Source organism: Brienomyrus brachyistius, chromosome 1 (assembly GCF_023856365.1).
Source record: "Brienomyrus brachyistius isolate T26 chromosome 1, BBRACH_0.4, whole genome shotgun sequence".
NCBI classification, from domain to species: domain Eukaryota; kingdom Metazoa; phylum Chordata; class Actinopteri; order Osteoglossiformes; family Mormyridae; genus Brienomyrus; species Brienomyrus brachyistius.
The window spans coordinates 21,052,700-21,079,676 of NC_064533.1; the positions used below are offsets into that span (position 1 = coordinate 21,052,700).

Genomic DNA, 26,977 nt, shown 5'->3' on the forward strand with positions numbered 1-26,977 from the left:
AGACGAGTGCTTTTTAATCGTTTGTCTTCCATTTAATGAACGTCTTAAAAGATGCATGAACAAAATGATTAAGCTCAGGTCAGTATTTATCCATTCAAGTCATTATCCGAAACAATGGGAATAAAATGGTAACAACACACATAGAGTCATATTTACTTCCTCATTTCTTCATGCAGAGACAAAAATAAATGTGAGACCCGCATTTTCCTTTCGGGGTGTGTCACACTATTACACTCCGAATGTAATAGCTAAGTTATCATATTGTATATCGAAGCCAGTTATGGCTGTAACAAAGCACCGAACGTTGTCTAATTTTTCTATTCCCTCTTTTTCATCCGGTGATGCCAGCAATATGATATAAATACCTCCGTTATTTAACTCTTCATGAGCACTGTGCTGAATAATCTGTGTTCTTTGTTTCATGCTGAAAGTCGCATAAGAGAAACTACTGATCTACCAAAACACCTCATCTCGTATAGGCGATTAAAAGACACATCATTGTTTACAGCAATTTGGGAAAGGTCTTTATTTCTGCTGTTTCCATCCACTACTCAGCTTAAAATGAATGTTGTACAACGTCACCAAAAAAGATGCAATTTCCTAAATAAATTCGAACCAGTTATTTTGCCCAATGCCCAACTGTGACCAGTCACTAACTGGGCTATATTCTCATAGCACACAAACACAGTGCCCATATCTGTCATGTGCTTGTTTAGATAACGGTCGGTGCGGACTGTGATTGGTCAACATAAACAAAATTACAATGAACCGCCCATGCAAAATAACGATATTGCTGTACTCATTACTAGTGTTGTGACAGGTGGTGGACAAACAGATTGTCATAACGTTAATAAGTAAGGTAAGGTAAGGTAATATTAATATAACCATTTTCCTCGGTTGTCTCTTGAAGTCCAGCAACAATAAGCGCAATGCCAAATGAGAATACCCATTATTTCACTGAAGGTCGCCCGAGCGTGTCCGGTTTCATAAGAACACTTCGAAGCGTGCATAAATCCATAGGCTGAAAAAAAATCCCCTTGACTTGGTTCCCCAGAGCACCAGTGAGCTGATTAGCATGGAGCTGCACACAGAAAGGTCGAGAACTTTCACGCAGGAACCAGCAGATGCTGCAAGAGTGCATGCAGTTGGCCCGTATGCTGTTTAACACTATCGATACGGCATCACGGAGAATTCGTATGGCAACCAACAGATCACTTCAGATAAATCCCTGCTTTACAACTTACACTAATGTGGTATCTATTCATCGTGCGGAAAAGGGAACTTTGGATGAGGAAATTTTGTTTTTTTGTTATTCTGGTTTGCTTGGGCCCTGGTTCGTCACAGCTGCAGGTTCCTTAGCACCCTTTCCCCAAGATGAACTCGACTTTGTGCGCTACGAATTCATTATTTCGTTGGTTTGACTTCCAGATGGCGAGTTTCTAGGGACTTAAAATCTAAGTGGTTAAAATTATATCAGTTTACAGTTACACAAACGGTCTAAAATTATTAAATTGTTAGACTGTGTAACGGACAGGATAAAAATACGTCCACTATGTAACTCTGGACTACTGGAAATGGATAGATTTTGTGATCTGTTCAGAGATATTCTCATTTATTCATGTATTAAAATCCCACGTTATGCTAAAGCCAGTGCAATTCAGTCAAGTACAGTAAATGACAAGAGAACTGAAAATACACCATGTTTACAATTACACAAACAAAAATTTTTGGCAAGCTGATTTGGTTAGGTTAATTGATATGACTGTTCTAGAATATGTTACAAATTACTTAAATACCTTTCTTGCGCTGCAATTAAAACACCGAGTAAAAAAATAAAAAGGCTTGGTAAGGTGATTATTTGAGTACAAATGAAAAGTGAGAAAAAAGTACAAAACGTAGGTGTTTAGAGGATCTAGCATCTTCAGAGCAGTACCGTTTCCCGTCCAGGAAACCAAAGCTGATTACTGCAGAGTAGACGATGTTTCCACGGGAGTAGCCATCACGTCCGCCCTGCCTCATAGAAACCGTGATAAACGCGAAGTCCTCTCCGACGCCGGGAGGCTTGCGGGAGTCGTAGACTCCGACTCCGGTTGCGAACTGCGCACTTCAGGATGTCCCAATGCTAGGTCGGGCCTCCTCGGTGTCAGTCTCCTTGGACAGCAATCGCCGGATGTTCTCTGCGTCGTCGAATGGATTTTGCTTGTAGCATTCGCGCAGCCACTGTCGGTACTGGAGAAGCACATGGCGCACCGGTCATCCCGTCGCCATTATTAAACCCGACAGGTTACACCTACAGGTTAGTGACGGTTTTTATGGGCTTGTTAAGCAGGTACTGCGATGGGCAGGAGATGCAGCAAAAACATTTAGCAAGTAACTTGCAAGCTAAAACCCTGGGTTCCTTTACGTCAGAGCTAGATAAGATTTTAACAACTCTGAGCTATTAGTTAAGTTCTCCCAAAACGAGCTTGATGGGCCGAATGGCCTTCTCTCGTTTGTAAATTTCTTATGTTCTTACTTGAATTGGGTCCCGACGTTTGCTCAGATGGCTGAGTCACGCAGGTTTTTGAAAGTGAACCACTTAGTAAATTTTTTACTTTTCCACTGCACAGTATCAATATTACCCTTGGTTTGCATTTGTACAGTACACAACCTACTCAGTCAGAGACTAATTAAGGCTGTCTTTTTAACTGCTTAAATTGTGAAGGAGAGGTGAGAGAGTTAGAGGAAAAATATGTTTCTAAAGTTAGACTGAAAGTAGAGAAATGTCAACACCGTGATGCTTAGTTTAAAAAAAAAAGACACGTGAATGTTTGCGTCAGAGGTGACGTCGCACAGTGATCTCACTCGCGAGGAGGAAGGGCGCACAAGACGACGGCTGAATGCGTGGGTAAAGGCTGCAGACATTTGCACCTTCCTCTTAGAATAAGTCAGTGGGAAAGGAAGAAGACTGACATGACAGCCAGCTGAACATGGCAAGCTGCACGGGATGGTTTAAAATAAATAAATAAAATAAAATCCAACAACAGACAGGAAGTGTTAGCTGTAAGAGTGCCCACCACCCATGGAAGGGCATGTAGCTTATGAAATAATATTGTGATTCCTTGCATCATCATTAGAGAATGGGGGGGGGGGGGGTGTCACTTACATGGCCAGCCTGTGTGCTTTCAAAGTCGGCTAGCTGGCGCTGGAAGCCCAAGTTTGGGTTGGCACAGGATCGCGCGGCTCGTACGGCCGCCAGTGCATCCTGCCAGCCCAGGTCCGTCACCGTCATGATGTAGGCCACTACCAGGGTCACGCTGCGCGACACTCCTGCCAGGCTGCAGGAACGTGACCCGACGTGGTCAGCCGGCACACGAACCGTCATTGTGAGTGTTTAACACTGAAAGCCCTCATCTGAAACGGTTAATTCTCTTCTGAAGCTGAAAAGCTTGTTTACCGATTCACCCTTCTTTACATATATTATATGGACAAAAGTATTGGGACACACTTCTTAATCATAGATGTATATGTAATCAAACACCTAGCCATGCAGTCAGATTTACAAACATCTGTGAAAGAACGGGCCGTTCTGAAGAGCTCAGTGAATTCAAGCGTGGTTCTGTCATAGGATGCCACCTTTGCAATAAGTCAGTTTGTGAAATTTATTCCGTTGTGCATATTCCAGGGTGAACCATAAGTGGTATAATTGCTAAGTGGAAGCGTTTAGGAACAACAGAAACTTAGGCACCAAGTGGCAGATCATGCAAAGTAACAGAATGGGGTTGTCAAGTGCTGAGGCACGTAATGTGTAAAAGTTGCCAATGCTCTGTTAACTCAATAACTGCAGACTTCCAGACTTCCTCTAGCATTAACTCCAGCACAAAAAACTGTGCATGTGCACCAAGCACTTCATGAAATGGGCTTCCGTGGCAGAACAACTGCATGGAAGCCTCACATCACCAAGCGCAATGCCAAGTGTCGGATACAGGAATGTAAAGCACGGTGCCACTGGACTCTAGAACAGTGGTAATATGTTCTGTGGAGTGACAAATCACGCTTATCTGTCTGGCAGTCTGATGGATGAGTGTGGGTTTGGCAGATGCCAGGAGAACGTTACCTGCCTGACTGCATTGTGCCAGCTGTACAGTTTGGTGGAGGAGGGATAATGGTGTGGGGCTGTTTTTCAGGGGTTGAGCTAGACTCCTCAGTTCCAGTGAAGGGAACTCTTAATGCTTCAGTATACCAAGATATTCTGGACGATTCTATGGTTCCTATGCTTCCCCAGTGCATAAAGCAAGATCCTTAAAGACATGAGGCTGAAACTTAAAGACTGAAACTTTTTTTCTGCAAATAGGGACTTTTGTCGTGCTCACACTTCAGGAACTGTTCTTCCTGAATCTTTTTTTTTAGTACCTAACCCAAAGTAGGTACCTATCTTTCAAATATGAACTACTGGGGAACTAGCTTGGAAGTTAATATGGAAGTTAAGCGGAAGTGCAGAAAAAGAGTAGTGGAGCAAAAATTCCATCATTAACCAATATAATTTTGTCTAATATCGCTGGTGCTGGTGGTGAAATTTGCCAGCGCTTATTAGCGGGAAAAATGTTACATCGTTTTTTATTCTGTGGAGAATAAAAGATCTTTTTGCTGGCCTGATTTAATACGAATGAAGAACATATCATGGGTCAAATACGTAACAAAGAAATAAAAGGCTGTGTCCTATTTTGATCGTGATCAATCCCCCAGTAACTAACAAAACTTATTTATCCTTCATTGTTTTGGTGTGCCAGTGTACTTTGGTATGAAACTATCCAATTTAGCATAAATATCCCAGTTCCTGTTGTGTGGTGTGAAAGTGACAAACAAAAGTGGCCAAGAGCTACAGAAGTTCCAACTTGAGACCAGGGACCAGGTTCCGGAACTTCGGTGTGAAAGCGCCTATGGTTGGGCGAGTTTGGTGTGGAAGAACTTGAATGGCCCACACAGAGCCCTGACCTCAACCCCATCAAACACCTTTGGGATAAAACAGAACAGAGATTGTGAGCCAGGCCTTCACGTCCATCATCCTTACCTGACCTCACAAATGTTCTTCTGGATGAATGGGCGAAACTTCCCACAGATACACTGTGGGGACCAACTCTGTATTTATGCCTATGGATTTAGGATGGGACATCATAAAAGTTCCTGTAGGTGTAATGGCCAGGTGTCCCAATACTTTTCTCCATATAGCGTAGCTATGGGTTTCTTGGCTACAGTACACTCATTGACCTTTACACTCAAGCTGCTGCTACAAATCATTCTTCAGGACTGTTTGTTCCCTTATTAGGTGTCTTGAGGGGGCCCCCCTCGCGACACTCCTGTGCATTCAGCCGGAGTCCCACTCACCAGTGCACGAGACAGCCCTCCCCCTTCAACCGGGACTGGTGGATGAATGCGATACTGTCCTTAAAATGCTGGGTCCTGAGCGACAGAAAGACAAAAAACAAGACTCATCAAAACATCCCAAATATAAAGAATCATGTGAAAAGGAATTAGTGCATGAGTCACTTTCCCAGTGTTTCATGTATCAGAAAAAAAATCACAATTCATGTGATAGCACGAGCAGACTTGGGAGTACTTTTTGCGGGGCACTGAAGTGTCCCACCAGATGTGGGTGGAGGGGGGTGTCCCACATGCGGGGGCGGGGGGGTATGCTGTGCAGTGAGAACATCTGAGGGTCCATGTGCGCAGCTTCACGTTTCAGCTTGCAGCTGACAGGCTGTCAAGTCAAAGGGGAGTAAAAATAGCACTAAAATGAGGGTGGGGGGTTAGGGGGGTTCATGAAGCTGAGTGTGTCCATATGGAGCAAGGGGCTGTCTCTGTGTCTGCAGTTACTTAATGGGTAGAAGTTGTGTGTACCCTGGTCCTGCATGTGTACCGTCCTGTGATGTCATACACTGTGTCAACTATATCTCTGTATACATCCATATACACACACAGACATATATATATTTTTACCTTCACCCTAAGACAGTTTAATGGAGAGCATACGTAACCAATACTGGCTTCATTAAGCTATACAGGAATATCCTATGAGCATCAAACATGCATATGATTAGGGCTGGGTACCTCACTGCATGGGATCCTATCGAGGATTGAAAAATTATTCTTTCGGTGCCAAATTCTGATGCCCAAATAGTAAATCTCAGCGTCTGTGAGCTAATAAGCATGCAGCGTACTTGTGTAAAGATGTAAAGTCATTGGTGATTTGCCATCTAACGTAACGTTTCACAAACATGTCATACAGGCTGGAAGAGAAACGTATGCCTAGGGTGGCTCGCGTGTGTGGTGTTGTTAGGGTTTGTGTAGAAAATGCCTTAGAAATGAAAAGTGTGGCTCCACAGGGTTCCAGGCTGTGACTATTTATGTGCATTTTGCGACTATTTTTGGAGACTGTGTAACTAAATCTTATAACTAGGCCCATCAGTGCGACTTGCAAATATGCCCCCCATATAGTGCCTGACCACATCGTTGTATATCACATAAAACACCTGGGGAGAGCAAGAATTGGTGTGTATGTGTGTGCATGTGTGTGTATGCATGTGTGTGAGCGACATCATCAGAACTTGGTCTGATTGCCGGTCCTTGGAGGCTCTTACAGTGATAATCTTGCCGAATGCTTGTCCACCAGCACCGGTGCTAACATGGAAGTTACGTGGAAGGAGAAAAAATGTAGATGGACTTATTTTTGTACTGCAAAAAGACTGAATACCTTTTGACTGCGTCTCCAGCCGGTGAAATGTACCAGTGCTTATTAGCGGAATAATGTTACATCACTTTTTATTCTCTGGTAAATTAAAGATTGATCTAATGGCCGGATTTATTTGGGAATTATAAACATGTTGCAGGTCATATATGTAAAATGAGGGCTCTCAAGTCTCATGCATGATTGCGATCGATGCCCTCATTAACTAACAAAACAACTTATCGAAAAAAGTCAAGTTGGCATATAAAGATTAAAATGCATTATATTGTGTGTGTGTGTGTGTGTGTGTGTATATATATTGTTCAGGAACCAGTATTGAAATCAAGGTATCATTCTGCTACTGGTACTGGAAAATTGTGAATGGTGCCCAGCTCTACACATGACTGTGTATCACTTTGTTTCACACCGTTTGTGTGAAGGTGCTTATTTACTGATGGACCTACATCATCAGCAGGGATGGGAGAAGAGATGGGTTTATCGTCCAATCACATTGCTGGCTGACTTAGACTGCTCACTGGACAAACTGAACAGTGATGATCAATGGACTATAAACCCCACCCACTCTGGATCTGTTTTGTTTCCTGTAACCCTGTGTTAAATTCAGGTTTGCCTAAGTTGGCTACAAAGTGTCCAGGAAATGTCTCTACAGATGTTACTGTTAAATGTGGCCACCGCGGTGCCAGTGGAGAAGCTCGGTACCCGCATGCAGCCGGGCACGGGGCGCCCTCATCGTAACTCATCTCGTTTTCATTTTGGCAAGACTCCAGTTCACCAGCCCTTGACATTTTCATTCCAGGGGCAAAATATGAAACGTGCCCCCCGCCCCACACACCCACTGTTCACGAGGGACCAGTGAGGTTGAATAGGGAGCGAGGCCGGTGTTACATAAATTCATACTGCTCACTTATCCTTCCTGTTTATATCGGAGTCTGTTTTGCCAGCAGCTAAATCAGTTACTATACATAAGTAACTCATGATTAATGCTTTTTAAGAAAAGCAAACTTAAAATGAAGTAACATAAATGTAAGACACTCCCTGTATTTTCCACCAATTACCATTTTGAACACCAGGTATCATTTTCTAGGACCTGACTGACATAGGCTGACATCAATATGGACACTCAGATGTTGCAAATTTAAATAACTGTCCCATTTTCCCCGAGGAGGGTTAGGGTCCAGACTTTTGTCAGAGCCCTAAGCTATAGCCTAGGATACCCTGTGCATTAATCTGCCCCTGTCCGCTTCTATCAACTGTAATGGTTGGTATTGCGGGTGACAGTGCGGGGGAAAGGTGACAGCGTGGATACGAGACCTGGAATGGAGCCACACAGGCTGACGGGCACGAACGCTGACACTCACAGGTTCTGGGTGGGCAGGTCTGCAGCGGATATGCAGAGGTAGGTCATCTCCTGTCAAGAGATTCTACTGTTAGACGCCAGGGTAGAAAAGACTGGAAAATCAGCCGATTACTGCTGGATACAAAGTACCCTTCTGCTGTGTCTCTGGGGTCCGTCTCAGTGTCGTTCTTAGTCCTGTGAAACACCCTGCCTCCCCCCAGCTGAAGGGAAATATCTCACAGGGCCCCAAACGAACGGAGAACAGTCATCGCCTTAGCAACACCTGCAGCAACAGATGATGTGAAGCTTTTAAGTGACGGATTCATCTACATCGCATGCAGCCCATAGCCGTGGGGCCAACAAAACACAAAGATAAATTCCTGTTAAAATTAAAGTGTATGTATATATATTTTCTGGACATCACTGGTAAACGAATGAATTGACAAATAACAACTAATGCCATAACAACTGATGCCACATCTTACTCGCAGTTTGACTCATTAAAAAAAACAATTGTTCATCTCCATCACATACAACCACGATTATTCTACCTGGATTCTGCGCTTGAGGGATTCAGAATGACTGACACATAAAACGGTCTTGCACAACATCCGCACCCCACAAGGCAGCGAACTGCGAAGTGACCCCTTATCGTTAGCTATGCATGACCGAACTGCCCGAGAGGGGATTTCATGATTCATCAAACGAGAACTCCCTCTTCCTCTGCCCCGAACCGCCCATGCGTAACGCTCTGCCGCCACACCTCCACGAACCGCTAATGAACAGCGTGCGGACCAGTGGGTGAGGGGGGGGGAAAAAGTACCCTAAAAAAAGTACAGAATGGAAGATATGGAGATGCTCCACAGGGAGCACCAGCACCTGTGGCACGTGGAAATTAGCCTCCCGTGCTGGCAGTCACTATGACGTCCTTATCACCCGTTTTTGTTGCTACTCTGCTAATGCACATTTTTAAATAGGACTAGCTAGCATTCTGTTTTTATGCCAAATATGCAGACGTTTTTAGGGTCCTTGCTGTGCTGAAATTAACATGCTAGAATTTACATGTTCAAATTTCTACCAATTTTGCTTTTATTCATATACTTTGTGATTTAACATGTGGGGACTGTTTAACAGTAACTTGCAAAGTAATTTCAGAGTTCTGCCATGTCCTGATTCAAGACCTCTGAATGGTTAATAGTCCAGGATTTCTATAGAGCATTCATTTAAATACATGAAAACCTCCTTCAGAAAAGTGACTTACTATTTTTGGGGCAACATGGTTCTGAATGCTGTGTCATCATTGTGTTTTATGAACAAACATAAATAAATATGAACAAAATCGGTTCTCAGATGGGAGGGTTGGGGAAGTCGAATGCCTGAAAGGTCTAATTAAAGAAATAATGTAAGATGGATTTTCTCGTTTATTAAAGTGCAGATAAAATAAATGCAGTGGCCAGCCACAGGGCAGGCTGAAAATATCAGACTTCCTGACCCTTCTGTGATTTAGCTTGAAAAAGCTATCGAATTGTATTTCGTTCTTAACCAACTCGTCTGAATCTGTCTCACTTACCTTGTTACATTTGTAAGTTTCGGTGGTGGTATACAAAATGCAATACCAACATGATTGATGCGTTAAGTTAAAATACGGACAATAACCGTATTTGGACAAGTAAATTAAGTAGAGTTCACCTTTGCCCTTGTAACAGTGAAAGTCAACTGGCAGTCAGTTGAGAAGAGCTGTACAGCGATGTCACACGCTACTGTCCGTTCGGTGCTGTCTTCTCTTTTTCAGAGCAGAAAAGTAACATTAACGCAGGATGAACTGATACAGTCACATTAATACTCGAAGGAGCGTCGCCAAACCACACAGCAGCCTCTGCCACCCACTTAGTTCCAGCCTTAGCACCATCATCCTCTGCTATGACCGTAAGGAAACACTCTCTTGGAAAACAGGTGTCAGACGCATTTAGTGAACAGACTTGCCATAAAATAGACTGTTCCTTTAAACAAGCCTTTTGATACTGTTGATTACAGTCAGAAAATCTGTGTTTGCTTAAGACTGCTTGTGGTGATTTATAGCAGACAGCATGAGAATCACAGATGAATATATATATCAGATATGTTTAATATAACTGACCAAATATTTTGAAAAGGAAAAGGACAAGAGTAATATAATTATTCCTTTTTTTGGGAACTGAAACACAAACATCCAGTGTATCCTGCAGTAACGTATTTTAAACTGTTTCCTAATCTTGAATAATTTGGGATATATAGAAAAAAACTACAGTGGCCTTATTTCAGTCATATTTTGTAGTTATTTTCACTTGGTGAAATTTAAATTTTTTCATAATCTGATAGATAACATCAGAGGCAGGTCTTTGAAACAGACCAATAAAAAAAGTTGGATTTATTCTCTTGAAAATGATGAGGCAGAAACCGCTGCAGTTTGCCGGACCGTGCCCTGTGCCATCTCAGCTTTCCTGGAGCGCACCTGGCCAGTGACTTATCAAAAACAGCCATTCGCCTTATGACTGAGTTTGTACCAGTCCCTGCCCGTTTTCCGGCCACAGAAGCAAAATCAGCATCTTTAAGCAGCGGCTTTAAATTCTCACACTTCCCCTCAAACAAAATAAACACTGTCAATAGAAATTAACACAGAAATAACTCAATCAGCACCAATTTGACTAAAGGATGTTACATGAAAATGCTTCTTTTTTTTTTTATAAACCAGCCATGAATCATAACTGCAGTTAGACACCGAGACTGAAAATTACATTCTGTTTATCCTCATAAGCAGCACAGAATTAATACTTCAGTGCAACAGAAAAACACCTGCGTGACAAACTAATATTTACAATACTGTGTATTCGTTGTCTCTCAAGACACGTGGAAATAAATACATTCACTATCAGCAAATAAGACACAAAAATGTTGAAGTACCTCACCACAAATGCAGGTGAAATGCCACTCGTTCTGTTTTCATTATCTCTGCACAAAAACATTTTTTTGTGAAGCTGTTATACATATCAGCCCATTTTATTCCTGTTTGAACTAATTGTAACAATTACTTGCAGAGTAAGTAAACTACCCATAAATTAAAAGCATAACTGCTTGTGGGTTCAATTTATGAATGTTTCCTGGGATTTGTTCTCGAACCTGCTCGATCTCTGGGGGCCCTATGGTTACATGGGTAGGGGGCCCCCTAAGTGGGTTATTTAAGCTACTTTTTGGAGCTGGAACAGCAACGAATGAGAATAGAAAATGACAGAACATCAATAATCTGGTAATCAAAGTTCTGGAGGCCAGCGGTAAAACTTACCGATGAAGTTGTGGGATGGGAATGTTTTCGGTAAAATTTGCCAATCTGCGGGAGGGGGGTATTGCCCTGGTGGATTGATTTAAATATTTTAGCTAATTTTATTGAAATTACCTATTTGATTCCTAAAATGCTTCATTATAACAAATGTTTTCCTTCAGTACCACTAGGTAGTCATGGAGGTATTTCAAATTATCACAAAAGAAAACGGTGGTTTGTACACCGGATGATGTTTTGATGGCATACCACAGTGGCAGGAGTGCTATGCACGAGCTCCTGAAGATGTCTGCCTGCAACTTTACAATTTCCACTGAGAAAATCTGGGCTTATTCTACACTGATTGGCAGTGCCAATGTGTGTGTTTGTGTGCAGTGGGTTTGTTGGGACCAGTGTTGTTATTGTAAGCTAAAACTTAAACGAAAACGAACACTAAATTTCAAAAAATAATTCATGAACAGAAATAAAAATGAACACTGTATCTACCAAAAATAAAGTGTCACCATGATATACCAAAACAGTGGCATGTGGCATGCTCCGCTAGCCGAATTTAATAAGCATAAGGATATGTCAAATTTATACAGAGTATAAATTTTGGACATCACAATAAGCCTCTCATTAATATTTTAGATGTATGACTAATCTGCTTATCGTATTGTCGCTGTAAGTAACGTCTGTATAGTGTTGACAAACTGGCATCTGTTATCTAAAACCCTACAATAAACAGTTTGTTGTTGTCAAATAAAATTAGTTTAAAAGAAAAGGTCAGTTGATTTTCTGGAGGAAACTTAGATTTATTTAGATTAATTGACCAATTAGTTAATCAATAGATAGATTAATCAATAGAAAAATACTCATTAGTGGCAGCCCTAGACATAATGTTAATCTTGTATCTTGTATCTTGTGTCTTCAAAAGAATCTTGATCATTTTGGTTGATCGTCAATCTCCATTCCCTTTATTTGAAAAGGATAACACTCAGTTTGTTTTGATGTTCAAACTGAACTTCACACTTTGATGTGGATGTTTGTGAGGCCAGTGAAGAGACATGGCAAAATATTGGGACTGATTTAGAATCTAACAGAAACCACAGTGAATATCATTAGTCAGCAGGGGTTTTAGGCCAGTAACGGAGGTTTTTTTACTGAGGCCAACAAGTCTAACTTCCAAGAAATTGGCCTTGGTGGGGAAGGGGGAGGGGTGGCAGTCAGGTATGCAAATAGCAGAACACCAGACACCTGGTTGCCTATAATCAAACTCACCACAAAAGAGCCAAGTCATACTCACCAGCCAGTGAAAGCCCCCCCCCCTCCCAAGTAAGGCAGCTCAGAACACATGTAAATGTGAGTGCCTGATTCTCGATTCTCGGTTAGGCGACGGGACGTTTTTGGGGCCCATCGTTATGTGTCCTGTGGGGCTTGACTCACTCCCAGTCAACTGTCACCAGCAAACGCACCACAGAAGATAGACAGCACAGCACTGGTCTTAAACCTGAAGTCACTGAAGCTTACATCGTAAAAATCTTCAGCCTGAAAGCATCTCCAAGGATTATCTCCAGCTAGTATTCCCAAATATCGTATCTACAACGTCTGTATCTTCTCTCTTCTCTTCTTGATATTTGTTTTTATACATTGGTGTGACAGTCGAACCACTCAAGATAAACCCACAGAACCAAGTGCTGTTGACGAACACCTCAATCACATTCAGGTACATGCACACTGAAAAGAAATACATTCAAAATTGTTAGTACTTGTATACTTCCATCCAGGACCTCTTAAACAAAGGGAAACCATCAGACAAGGAGACATCAAGATTTAACACCTTCTACAATTGCAGTGCATCATACCCTAAGTTACTGAGAAAAATGTACAACTAAATCGTACTAAATATTTCCTATAACTTATTGGGCAGCAGATATTTCCTCACTATGTGTCTGGGGACACAAACACTCTAAAGAAGCAATTTGTTCTCTAGATGTCTAACAATCAATGGAGGTAGAAGATAAACACAGTCCTGCATGGCATATTCCGTGTGTATGAATGAAATACAAGAGTATGTAAAACTGAGACCAATCTTAGCCTAAGCATTACAGTCTGCTGTAAACAGATACTGAAAACATACAGTAAGGACAGATCTTATGTGATATGTCTTAGAAATACCTTGTTGAGATAGAGGTTGGTTTTCAGAATGGTTTTCAGTTTTGTTCTTATATATGTATAAGAAAAAAGATGAAACTCGCAAACACATATTCCGAGGCCACTGCTCACCTTGGCTAATGAGAATAAGATGACAATACATAACACAAGTGGAAACTGACAACAAAGGTTCCAGCCTTTTTTTTTTAACTTAGATGATCTGGGTCAGGAAAAGGTCACCCATGTCGGATAGCAGAGGGGAACTCAAAAGGATTCCCTTTCCATTGCAATGGCCATGGTGTCAGGGCTCCAGACTAACCTTTTCCACTAGTAGCACTGTTGTTCCTTACCGACAATTTTAGGAGCACCGGCGCAAAATTTAGGCGCACCACTCAAATTGACATGCAGTGCAGCACATTCATATTTCTCCCATCTTCACTATATTACTGATAAATACTTTGGCAGTAAATATACAATTTACACAAATTACAATGAGATGTTTTAAAGTAAAAAGTCACACAGAGTGAAGTGGTGCTTTAAGAGAAAAAAAAAATCAAGAAATATTCGTTTCAGTGTCACTAAAGGACCATGTGAGAGCAAAGGTATATCTGAACCAGACACAGGCAGATGACATCCTGTACAGAATCATCCTTGTTATGATAACACCCTCACATTAGCTCTCCACTCTAATCACTTTCCCTCCCTCAGATATACACACACAGTATTAGCAGTAGGTGATATCTAACATTTGACACAATCCAGACATTACACTCAATATACGGCATACGGTATTTCGACTATTTGGACACACAGCACTATTCTGAAATTTTTAAATCCCTCAAAATACCAAATAGTAGTATTTTAATAAACACATTTTCAGTTTGTAAATGCGAATATAATTGCAAGTGCAAACGCGTAAGCAGCATTGTCGCGCATAAACCCTTACAGTTAACGAAAAATGTGTATGTAGAAATCGATGTGGTACTGTAATTCAAATGTCATCGAATTTCCAGTGCTAACAAAATTTGGAACCACTTCAAATTCTTCTACCTAGCAGGGGAGACACCATGATCATGAAGGTGGTTCACCCAGGGTGAGGCCCAGCCATTGCACTGCAGCTATGCTGAACTCTGCGAATTCCTCAAATGTAGGAATCTCCACTGCATAATTTCTGATAGTGGGGAACTGCATTTGCGCTCTTCCCTGATTTTTTTTGTGGGCAGTAGTGGCTTAATGGTTAGGGAAGCTCAAATCCCCAACCAGCAAGGCACCACTGAGGAACCCTCAGCAAGGTACCGCCCCCAAGCACTGCTCTCCGGGTGCTAAATTAGCTGTCCCCTGCTATGTCACAAGTCACATATGGGTTACATGCAGAGAACACATTTTGTTGTTGTGCTGTTTGTTTGTTGTCTATATGTAAATATAGACACACATTTATACATCTCTCCTGGAGCCCACACCATATCGTGGTGGAGGGGTTTGCGTGTTCCAGTGATCCCAGGAGCTAAGTTGCTTGGGGCTTTATGCCCCTAATAGGGTCACCCATGGCAAACAGGTCCTGGGTGAGGAACCAGATGAAGTGTGGCTCAAAAGACCCCTTATGATGAATAAAAACATGGACACATGGTTTCCCTCGCCCGGACGCGGGTCACTGGGGCCCCCCCTGGAGCCAGTCCTGGGGGTGGGGTTCAATGGTGAGCAGCTGGTTGCCAACCCTACACCCATGGGGTATGGTCGGGCACAGTCCGAAGGCGGCACGGCGGTCCCCCCTCCATTGGACTCACCACCTGTAGGAGGGGCTAAAGGGGTCGGGTGCAGTGTGAGTTAGGCAGTGGCCGAAGGCGGGGACCTTGACGGTCTGATTCTCGGCTGCAGAAGCTAGCTCTAAGGACATAGAATGTCACCTCTCTGGTGGGGAAGGAGCCTGAGCTGGTGCGTGAGGTTGTGAGATTCTGACTGGATAGAGTCGGGCTCACCTCAATGCACGCCTTGGGCTCTGGAACCAGTCTCCTTGAAGGGGGTTGGGCCCTCTTCCACTGAAGTTGCTCATGGGGAGAGGTGCCGAACAGGGGTGGGCATACTTATTGCCCCCTGGCTGGGCACCTGTACATTGGGGTTTACCATAGTGGACGGGAGGGTAGCCTTCCTTCGCCTTTGGTTGGGGGGACGGGTCCTGACTGTTGTTTGCGCTTATGCGCCAAATAGCAGTTCAGAATACCCACCCTTTTTGGAGTCCTTGGAAGGGGTGTTGGAAAGCGCTCCTCCTGGGGACTCTTGTTCTGATGGGGGGCTTCAATGCTCACATGGGAAATGACAGTGAGACCTGGAGGGGCGTGATTGGGAGGAACGCCCCCCTCGATCTGAACCCGAGTGGTGTTTTGTTATTGGACTTCTGTGCCCATCACAGATTGTCCATAATGAACACCATGTTCAAGCATAAGGGTGTCCATATGTGCACTTGGCACCAGGACACCCTAGGCCGCAGTTTGATGGTCGACATTGTGGTCGTGTCATCGAACTTGCGGCCGCATGTATTGGACACTCGGGTGAGAAGAGGGGCGGAGCTGTCAACTGATCACCACCTGGTGGTGGGTTGGCTCCGCTGGTGGAGGAGGAAGCCGATCAGACCTGGCAGACCCAAACATATAGTGTGGGTCTGCTGGGAATGTCTGGCAGAATCCCCTGTCAGAAGGAGCTTCAATTCTTCGGGGGTGCTGGAGCAGAGGGTCTGTCGGATAGTCGAACCTCGGATTCAGGTGGAGCAGTGTGGTTTTTGCCCTGGTCGTGGAACAGTGGACCAGTTTTATACTCTCTGCAGCGTCCTGGAGGGTGCGTGGGAGTTTTTCCAACCAGTCTACATGTGCTTTGTGGACTTGGAGAAGGCATTCACATCCCTCAGGGAGTCCTGTGGAGAGTGCTCCGGGAGTATGAGGTGCCGGGCTACCTTATAAGGGCTATTCGGTCCCTGTACGACTGGTGTCGGAGCTAGGTCCACATTGTCGGCTGTAAGTCAGATTTGTTTCCGGTGAAGGTTGGACTCCGCCAGGGCTGCCCTTTGTCACCGATTCTGTTCATAACTTCTATGGACAGAATTTCTAGGCGCAGCTAGGGCGTTGAGGGTGTCCGGTTTGGTGGCCTCAGGATTAGATCTCTGCTTTTTGCAGATGATGTGGTTCTGTTGGCCACATCAGACTGTGACCTTCAGCTCTCACTGGAGCAGTTTGCAGCCAAGTGTGAAGTGGCCGGGATGAAAATCAGCACCTCCAAATCCGAGACTATGGTCCTCAGCTGGAAAAGGGTAGAGTGCTCTCTCCGGGTTGGGGAGAGGGTCCTTCCCCAAGTGGAGGAGTTTAAGTATCTCGGGGTCTTGTTCACGAGTGAGGGAAGGATGGAGCGGGAGGTCGATAGGCGGATCGGTGCAGCGTCAGCAGTAATGTGGGCGCTGCATCGGTCTGTCATGGTGAAGAAGGAGCTGAGCCAAAAGGCAAAGCTCTCGATTAACCTGTCGATCTACGTTCCTACCCTCACCTATGGTCATGAGCTATGGGTAGTGACCGAAAGAATGAGATCGCGAGTACAAGCGGCCGAAATGAGTTTCCTCTGCAGGGTGGCTGGGCTTTCCCTTAGAGATAGGGTGAGGAGCTCAGTCATTCGGGAAGGACTCAGAGTAGAGCCGCTGCTCCTCCGCATTGAGAAGAGCCAGATGAGGTGGCTCGAGCATCGTCTCCCTGGTGAGGTGTTCCGGGCATGTCCACTGGGTGGAGGCCCTGGGGAAGACCCAGGACACGCTGGAGGGCCTGTGTCTCTCAGCTGGCCTGGGAACGCCTCGGGATTCCCTAACCATTCTATCTCTGCTATCTTGGAGGAGCTGGATGAAGTGGCCAGGGAGAAGGAAGTCTGGGTTTCCCAACTGAGACTGCTGCCCCCGCCACCTGACTTCGGATAAGCGGAAGATGATGGATGGATGGATGGATGGATGGATGGATATATATTTCTTAACCATTTTTCTTTGACTTTGACTCATTGTTAGTGGTTGGCTGAAGACATTTATTTTCAAACAACTGTGTTTACTTTTTTTAAATCATAATGACAACAGAAACTACCCAAATGACCCTGATCAAAAGTTTACATACCCTGGTGATTTGGCCATCTCAGTGTCCTGACCTCAATACCATTGAGCCACTATGGCTAGACCTCAAACGTGCAGTTCATGCAAGACAGCCGAATAATTTACAGGAACTGGAGGCTTTTTGCCAGGAAGAATGGGCAGCTTTACCATCTGAGAAGATAAGGAGCCTCATCCACAACTATCACAAAAGACTTCAAGCTGCCATTGATGTTAAAGGGGGTAAAACACGGTATTAAGAACTGGGGTATGTAAACTTTTGATCATATATATCCTCTCTCCCTCTTTGCGTTTCACCAGAAAAATGTATGGCCATTTTAATCTTAGGGATGACCATTGGGGGGGGCGGGGGGTAGTGTGTGGCTTGGTGGGTAAGCCACCCTGCCTGTGATCAGAAGGTCGTCGGGGTGAGCCTAGCCTTGGCACATCTGTGGGTTCCTGAGCAAGGCCCTTAGCCACAAGCTTGCTGGGTGTGGATGGCACCTTCTCACGGTATCAAACATTAGATATCACCTATTACTAATACTCCACTGCTACACAGAGCAAGCTGTGGGTGGTATACAGGGAATTTCCCCATGGGGATCAATAAAAGTATCAGTCACTACGTATTTAAGGTATGTTGGCACAATGGTTCAGTGGATAGCACTGTCATCTCACACCACCATTTATGAGGTTTAAAATCATCTCATCCTTGTATATGCAGTTTGCATGTTCTCCCTGTGTTACATGCTTTTCCTCTGGGGAATGTCGTTTCCACTCATGTAGGTAGGTGATTTCACATAAATCTAAATCACCTGTAGTGTGTGATTGTGCACCTGTGCCCTGTGATGCATAAGCATCCCACCCAGGGGGGGGGTCCCCTACCCTGTACCTTATGCTGCCTGTCATACGCTCCAGGCTCCGTCCTGGATAAGAGGTTACTTGACACACTGAAATATGGACAGGTTGGCAGCATGAATTGTTATAGGTTGAGTTCACTGCAAAGAGATGATGTTGATGTCAAAGCTGGTACCTCCCCGCCCCCCAGGCCCTACATTTCAGAAAAGTCAAAAAGGGCTACTTTTTTGCAGACTTTTCTGCATTCCGGAACTTGGAATTGGGGAGACAATGATTTTAGAGACTGCTCAAAGGTGATTCTATCTTCACCAATAACACCTGCTGTGAAAACACTATGCTGTAGGCTATATCTGGACAACGGTCTGACATGGGCGTACAACAACTGCAGGTGGCCTGTGTGATTTGCTCAACACATCACATCACGGACAAACCAGTCCATACAGACTCAACGATACTCAGTAATGTCATGCCAACAAGTCAACTAGCAATGGCTTCCGGGGGGCAACAGGTTTGTTTATTTAATTTTTTTTTCTCTTGTCTTTTTTTTTTTTTTTTTTTTTAAACAGGTCTTGCAACTGAAACAACTGAAATCAGGTGCACAGAAATGGGAGCAACCACACAGTCTACTTCTGATGTTCTCGATATGAGACGTCTTTCATGCATCTGAGGTCTATAACAAGCACACTCTGAGAAATCAGGGAAACTTCTTTTTTTTGAGAGTCACACTTTCAGAACATAAAGCACATAGATTCTTATCTCTCTTTATTTCTATACTTTCAAACATCCCCCCCCCACCCTCCAATCCTCCAAATAAAGGAGCCACATGCATCTGGACCACTGGGGAGGGAATTTGTTTTGCAATGGGGATACAGTGGGTGGGGGGGCGAGAAAGGAATCTCGGCGATGGGATACCAGCATGCGGCGGCTTCGATGTTCGGTACGCAACCCGCAGTGGAAATGCGAGTCGTGGCCGTCCGTAGTGCGCCACTTTCATGGAGACACTCGACGCTACAAGTAAAAGTTACACTTTCAAAGCCGCCGTAACCTGCAGCGTTTTCCCCGGCTGCGGTGTGATGCAGTGCTTCCCATGATGGCCCCTGCAGTTTCTTATGAAATACCACCACTACAGCAAACCTAGAAACAGCATATTCCCGATCACACCCCCCCCTGCTCACAGTCATCAGCATTAAACATGTTTACATTTTCTGTCTCTACCAGCCTTTGGGTAACAGGAGACCTGGAGGAGATCCATGGGGACCCATCTGGGGGGGGGGGCGGATGCCCTACCCTGTACCTTATGCTGTCTGCCTTACGCTCCAGGCTCTGTACTGGATAAGAGGTCATCCAGTACAGTGAGAATCTGTGTAGCTTGTGATATGTCCATGTGGAGAGCAGGTGAGGCTGCATGTATCAGCAGTGGGGTCTAAGCAGAAACAGGTGCAGGCCCTTCTGAACGCATCATAAGATTTTACTTTATTTATTGTTTTTATTTTAAGTACATGTCCTGTTTTGTTGCTTTCTTGAGTGGATTTAAAAGACAACTGACAATTACTTAACCAGCAGTATTTGCTTGACAGATATTGCAAAAGATTTTGGTGACTTGTAACATTTCCATACGACACCACCATTAAATTCATGTGGGGGTCAAGATGAGTTGAAGTTTAGGGTGTTTCAGTATGTGGTGACGCAGAGCTGGTATGGCATCCCGCGACACCCTGGGCCTATTCTGGATGGCACTGGGGACCATGACATGCTTTTGACACATTTACTACTGCATCCTGAATCGCCTTGACTGTATGCCTCCTACCTGCAGCATAGGTGTGGCGGAGTCATGGATGGAGAGGATATGCGTGATGTTGTGCCTGGCCAGTTGCTCTCGATCCCGTGCATCTAGGAAGAGATGAGGGTGAGTCAGTGCCGGGCTCCGGTCAGGACGCTCTCCGGAATCCGTGCAAACACACGATTTTTAAAATACAACTGCAAGACCACCCAACCACACCAGGCAAACACATGGCCAGGAAGAAAAAACAGGTTTTCTCGCTTTGAACTGAAAGAAAAACCGGAAAACCAGTGTTTCTAAAACAAGCCAACACCTTGGCTCAAAAGTATGAAACAGCAAATGTTCTAATCAAATTTGTTCTTTAAAAGGAAGCCAAATGTTTTTGCAGATGTATTTCACTGATTGCTTCAGCCCACCTTGCAAACACCTGATGCAGACTTCATTTGAAGGGCTGCTTTGCAGGACATTTAAACAGTTGGCTTCCAAGTCCCTGGTGTCCAACTAGCTCAAATGAACAAACTTGGACTCTCTTAAAAAATACCAGTTGTGATTTTTAATGGCACTTTTGCAGAATAATCGAACACGTAATGCACGAACACTGAATCCAGACACATACTGTAGTTACCTTTTTGTGAATGTAAATTAACCATACTAAAAGGCATTTTTATTTGCACAATGCATGCAGCAAATATGTCGATTTGAAAATAAAATATGTAGCATTCTTTGGAAAATACATGATAGGATGTCATTTAAAATAAAACAAAAAATTACCACATGCAGAGCAATATGCATGGTGGGGGAGGGGGAAGCCTGATCCACGGAGGGCCGCTGTGGGTGCAGGTTTACAGTGGGTCCCCAGAACTGGAAGTTTACTATTGGCTGAGAGGTCATCTCAAAAACCCGCACCCACATCACCGCCTCACCCCTGATGCAGGGCATTACTAAAAAGGGAATGATTGTATATGTACAGGCCTATTTGCGTAAAAAGGAGGGACTCCATCCATGAGACCTGGCAACTGGATATCTCAGTGCATATAAAGCGAGAGCTCGTGTCCACGACTTGAGACAACTTCACACTTTCCTCCAGCAGGTCAATTAAAGAGACAGGGGAACTTTCCAGGGGTAGGAAAGATTAAGGTTTGAGGTAGGGAATGGAAGGGTCAGAGTGCGGTGCTGTATCAGCCGACAGTGCCGCTGCCACCGAGGCTGCAGGCCGCGCATGGAGCCGCGGTGCAGTGTAACCATGCCGATGTCACAGTCTTCCGCACGGCTGCCCACAGCAAAAAGAAAGGTAGCAGTGAACACGATGTCACCTTTAAACGCTTTACAACTTTCTCAAAGAACGCGTGCTTCTTCCGACTTGTGATTGTATAATCTTAAAAGTAACTAGAGAGAACTGAAGGAAAAATATTCAGCAATAAAAATCTTGCAAACTTATGTGAAATTATGAACGAACGATTCTGGTTTTATTGTTTTCCAGATGCTACGACCAATTACTTCGTGACACGATGGTGATCTAGCGTGAGACACTTCAATCTGATGAACCGACAAAGCCAAGCTTGCACGACCGATGTGGCATCACTGCTTAAAGTCAAAACCCAGACCGGTTTCAGGTCAGTTTCTCACTTTACACGGTGTCTCTGTTCCTCAAAACAATGTACGGCAATTAAGTGATGCAGTCCATTGGAAGCTGTGCACAGGCTCCCCAGCAGGCGCGTGGCCAAGCGATACCACTCCTCTGCTATCGATAAGGCACGGAGCCAGCAGCAAAAACATGACTTCGAACTCCCTTCAAAATATTGCTGAACCCCTATTATTGAAATCTATCAATGTGTCTATTTTCTGGCTGAGGACCTGCTTCGAAAGAGTCTAGTCCAAAGAACTATAAAAATCCTAATGTTTTAAAAGTATACATTTTTATTTAATTTATTATTAAACCATACGGGTGTTACAGGCAATTTCAGAAAAAGTACGTATATTATTAGGCAAGTGTGATTAATAAGAATTGCCATGATTACTGACTTATTGTAAAACTTATATTCCATACAACTCTCCATCCATCCATCCATCCATTCTCCAACCACTTATAAATGACATGGTTACGGGGGGGGGGGGGGGGGGTTTGAAGCCATTGCAAAGCAGGACAGAACACAAGGCAGGATGCCAGTCCCTCACAAAACACACACACACACACACACACACAAACACATATGGGCAATTTAGAAAAGGCAGTTTAAGAAAATGCATATCTGAACTACAGCACAACACCTGAGCAGAGGCTAGATGTGTTATAAAATGCAGTAGCTGACGCTTTTTTCCTCTCATTTGATGTCAAGAGAGGCAAAGGGGGGGGGGGGTACTTAGGATGATTCCAAGGGAATTGGAGCATATCAGGATTAGTCTGGGTTGGGAGCCCAATAAGATATTTGGGGGCCCAAAATGTGTAGCACCCTGTTAGCGGTCACTGCTTAAGAAATTGAAATAAACAAGCACTGAAATATTCAACTGCAGTTGAAGACAAATATACTGATGCCAAACAAGTTAGTTGTGAATTGCACAAGTGCTAATTACTAACACAGTAACAGAGAGTGAGATTGTAAATTAACATTATTAGATTTTTTAAGGCTGGCTGACAAAAGTCTTTTGGTCATTGAAGAAAACTGCAGAAGCATTCTGAAACCCGAACAGCTCCGGCTTAGGTCCCAGCGGTCCCTTGAGAGCCCCGGGGTGCTGTTCTGATGTCAATATCCTATCCTAGTCTCTTCTATACATGTACAGAGAGCGCCTCTCAGTGGCTCCGCGAGGCCATAGTGTGCCTTCGCAATCCGACCTGTCTCACCTGCCTTTCAAAGCCAGAAGATGGTAAGCATTAAGGGCTGGACATCTGAAATACTGTGGGAATCCCCCCACCCAAGCAAAATTTACCGTAAGGGGTAAGTTCCAGTCCCTCTCTGGCTAATGCTCCAAAATCGCTAAAACACTTTCCCATTCCTTCCTTTCTATTGTCTGTCTGACAAAGTTGCGTTTGTTTGTAAAGTTCAGACAATCTCACTGGAAGAATGCCGTCTGCACACATTCCCTAGGTCACTGGTTCAGAAAGGTAACACTTTGCTGGCAGTGATTTTACTGTTTCTAAACATCACCTAGTAATACTGTAATGATACAAACAAGGTTCAGTGTAAAAAAAAAACAAAACAAACCAGATTTTTAATCACAGAATGCAATAATATAAATATTTTTCCTTAAAGACTTCTAATAAAATTCGCAGTGAGGTGGCTTTCCCGCCTTAATTGAGTAGACATAGTATTTTACAGGCTTTGCAGAGGGGTGTCCGCCATAATGCCTGCAGAGTTCTCATCAGTACTGGGGGGTCCTCAGACCATCCTCAGGCTGATCCATGCGAGTAGGCGGTCTTATTGAAACTGGAGGTAGCCCCGTGTTTCCCCTTTGAAGCCATATGTCATAGGGGAACTGAAACATACTCATAAATGCTTATTACTCTTCATTAATCCCCTATAACCATAATACAGGCCAATCGTGCATGACAACAAACAGAGCTGGAATCACACCTACCTCTAAAATTCCCGAGATAAAGATCAGGCAGGACCTAAACACAAGCAAAAGAGGACACATTTTATATCCTCACATCTTATATAAATACTGTGCGTTTATGGTCAAACAAGTAATTTTCACACTAGTGATGAATTTACCAACAGTGGTCCATTTCTTGTAGGCCTAATATTTCACGTTTTAATCATTCAGGTGAAACAGAAGTACATTAAAGAGATATTAATGCACCAATAAAATGGAATCTATGCACTAAACCATATATCATATATTTCTAAACCATATACTTTTTCTAAATCAAGTAAGTGTACTTAATTGTTGCAAAATGCCTGAGTGAATTTTGGTGCAGTGGATTTAAGCACAGTGATGACTGCAACAATGAAGAACGCTTGAAGGGGTTATTTTTAACTGCACAGATAGATTCCACGACCATTTGAAGCTAAAAGCACATAGCGACACGTGGCTCAGAGACGCTGGTTAAATGACATTGCTAACTGATGCGGATGCCAGTCGCGTTGATCCACCTCTTACCATACTGTGTATGCGTTCGCCTTTCAGATAACATGCTTTGTAGGGTGAAACCACAATGAAGCACCTCTGTGTTAATTCGTTTTATACCCAAGTTTTGGAAAGGAGCGATGTCTGGATTGCACGTTACTCGTGCTAATAAGGGGGGTCCTGGATTTACGGTCACGTCAGAGGCACAGGGGGCAGCTCAAGGTGAATCCTGCACTAACTTAGTTCTTATAATCAACCACTTGTGATTCGCAGAAAGAGGATATGCATTAGAGCGCGTGCTGATGGAGTGACCTGAGGAATACCATTCATGCATGTTTAGCTTTGAGTTGAAAAGAGGTACAGGCCTAAATAGACACACAAAAAAAATAATACAATCGCCACTGCTATACAGTACACGTGTCTTCTGGATAACGTTTTAAGAAACTATCTATTTATTCTTAGGAATCGGTTTCAAATTCAATTTGCAGGTAAAGCGCAAGTAATGAACCGTCATCAAACAGCAAAAACCTTCCATTCTTTAATTAAAATTGAGGAAATGATTTGGATATCGAATGTTAATGATGTGCCTAAACTGGTTCATTTTTTGTGTATGAAACTACTAAGGAAATTCGCCTTACCTCTCGTTATTTTTAAAATCCAGCTGAAGGAGAAAAGCGAGTTAGGGAAGTCTAAACCCGCAGCGCATGTTTTGTTTCCGCCACAGAGAAGAGATTACTCGTTCTTTCCCACAATGAAAGCACAGTCCCTAAAGGTTTCAACAACGCACCCGGGTTAAAAATGAAAAGTGCTGCAGACAAAGTAATTCTACAGAATATAATGTAGCAGCTGTAAAAGACCCCCCGCAATAGCAAACAATGCATAATTTGTAATTAAATAGCAGAAATTATGAATGTTGCAGGACACAATACAAGAATTATGCCACTATAAAAATTGGGATATTAGAACCAAGGTTTTTTAGGAAATATTGCGGAGTTCATAACTGACAATGTAAACGTGACCGTTTTTGTATAACCTTATTTGCAAAACTCATTAGAAAAAACGCGTTGCAATCTTCAAAATATTAATTATTGAAAATGTAATAACTGGCATCAACTAATAAAGCGCTATCAACAATAATACGAAATGTACCTTATTTATCCCGTTACCCATTTTCTCAGAACGACGTGAAATGCTCACTGGTACAAACTTGTAATGATTCAGATGATGGTCGCGGCTGTGGTACGTTTTGTGTTAAACCTCCCTATTAGCAGTTGTGAAGTTTGCTTTGAGCTACTGGAAAGCCATCGGCTTGCAATGCATTCTGGGGTATGTAGTTTACTGTCGGCTACCACTTATCCTATAGTGCGGGGGTGCCCATACTTTTTTAGCTTGCTAGCTACTTATAAATGACCAAATGAAAATGATCTACCTACTATACAAATGCAAAACATATATTTATTTATAAATATGTTGAGTATTCTTTATTATTATTAATTTCCCTTTTGGATAAATAAAGTGTTTTTGAATTGAACTGGGATTTTAGTTCCTTCACCTTTATCTTTCTCAGCTAGCTTTTCGGAGGGAAGTTAATGCCGTAGTTTTTATGAACAGTCCGAAAATGCCGCTCCACATTTCCCTTCTTCGGAATAGCAATGGTAGACTGACAGATGAAGCAAACGCACTTCGAATATGACATTGTGCAAAAACTCCTCCTCCCATTCCGTATGGAAGTGGTAGGTTTTTGGCTTTTTACTTGATCCAGCTCCCCCATTCATTTTTATACCCTTTCTTAAGTTTCGTAGAAATAAACTAGAGGCTAACTAGGCGACTCGTTTGCTTGCTGGAGTTTTGCAGCAGCTGGCGCGGTTGAGCGCGTCATCCATCCTCTACTTTTTTATGCCATACGATCGACCAGTAGATCGCGATTAACGTTTTGGGCACCCCTGCTATAGCGCGATAAATTTAGCGTTAAATGATTATGGGAAAATGTGATTGGGGAAAAGGCTCAAAACTGCGTAAAACACTCAGAAACTGCTTAATGACACATTTAAAACACACGAGCTTCAAAAAAATATAGCAAAGTGCTGTAAATAATAAATAGCTATCAAATATATAAATCTTAAATAAATATGGCACTTTACCTTGAAAAAAGAGCCGAAGTTTGCTAGTGGAAGTGGGTGTCCGGAGGATGGATGAACCCCTACCATGTTTTTACATATAATCATTGCATTTATAACTCTTGTAAAGTTATATATGAACAATTTATAATCACAGACTGCTGAGATCATGTGGAAAGTGACAGATTAAACAATAAGATTATTTGGTGTAGTAAATATTTCGTTTCACATTTCATTTTGCATTTTACATATTTAGCAGAATAAATATTAGAAGACACCATTGTCCTCATGTCCTTTACAATAGGCAGTCCTGCTGCACTTGTGCAAGAAAGTCACTCCCAGTGGTGAGCATGACAGCTACTGGGATTTTTCATGCAGCTGGACTCAGGATTCCCAGTCAGTGAGTCATGGCGTTTGGGCTTATGCTCCAGCAACCTCCCCGTGCCTCACAGAGTCTTTGCTTGCTCATGTGCCACATGCTTCCTTATATATGAGTGTCTCTGCTTGAAGATAAAGAGTGTGACTCCCACAGCAGAGTCTTCTAGC

The 26,977-nt window shown here is 43.4% G+C and overlaps 1 protein-coding gene and 1 non-coding gene across 4 annotated transcripts; one reads left to right on the forward strand and one right to left on the reverse strand.

Annotated features, from left to right (window-relative positions):
* Positions 1 to 1,595: 1,595 nt before the first annotated feature.
* On the reverse strand, positions 1,596 to 25,618 carry LOC125749636 (dual specificity protein phosphatase 22-B-like). Of its 3 annotated transcripts, XM_049027068.1 has the most exons (7): positions 25,464 to 25,618; positions 23,823 to 23,856; positions 20,277 to 20,359; positions 8,083 to 8,132; positions 5,365 to 5,439; positions 3,146 to 3,317; positions 1,596 to 2,229 (listed from the first exon to the last, which is right to left on the reverse strand). In XM_049027068.1, exons 1-7 carry the CDS (start codon positions 25,482 to 25,484, stop codon positions 2,107 to 2,109), a joined length of 558 nt encoding a protein of 185 aa, XP_048883025.1. In that variant the 5' UTR covers positions 25,485 to 25,618; the 3' UTR covers positions 1,596 to 2,106. The 3 variants fall into 3 exon arrangements, with proteins under 3 accessions (XP_048883025.1, XP_048883047.1, XP_048883036.1); XM_049027090.1 differs by lacking the exons at positions 8,083 to 8,132; positions 25,464 to 25,618 and adding an exon at positions 24,953 to 25,077; XM_049027079.1 differs by lacking the exons at positions 8,083 to 8,132; positions 23,823 to 23,856.
* LOC125706133 (U1 spliceosomal RNA) lies at positions 14,547 to 14,712 on the forward strand. The gene has a single exon (XR_007381906.1). It is a non-coding gene; the product is annotated as a U1 spliceosomal RNA (small nuclear RNA).
* Positions 25,619 to 26,977: the final 1,359 nt, after the last annotated feature.

Bases quoted from the DNA above. Each gene is read 5' to 3' on its own strand.
- LOC125749636 (XM_049027068.1), bottom strand. From the start codon at position 25,484: ATGGGTAACGGGATAAATAAG. The intron at 8,133-20,276 runs GTAGGAGGCATA...ATCTCTTGACAG, and splicing joins CCGCCACACCTATGCTGCAG to GAGATGACCTACCTCTGCAT. The intron at 3,318-5,364 runs GTGAGTGGGACT...ACGTTCCTGCAG, and splicing joins GAGGGCTGTCTCGTGCACTG to CCTGGCAGGAGTGTCGCGCA.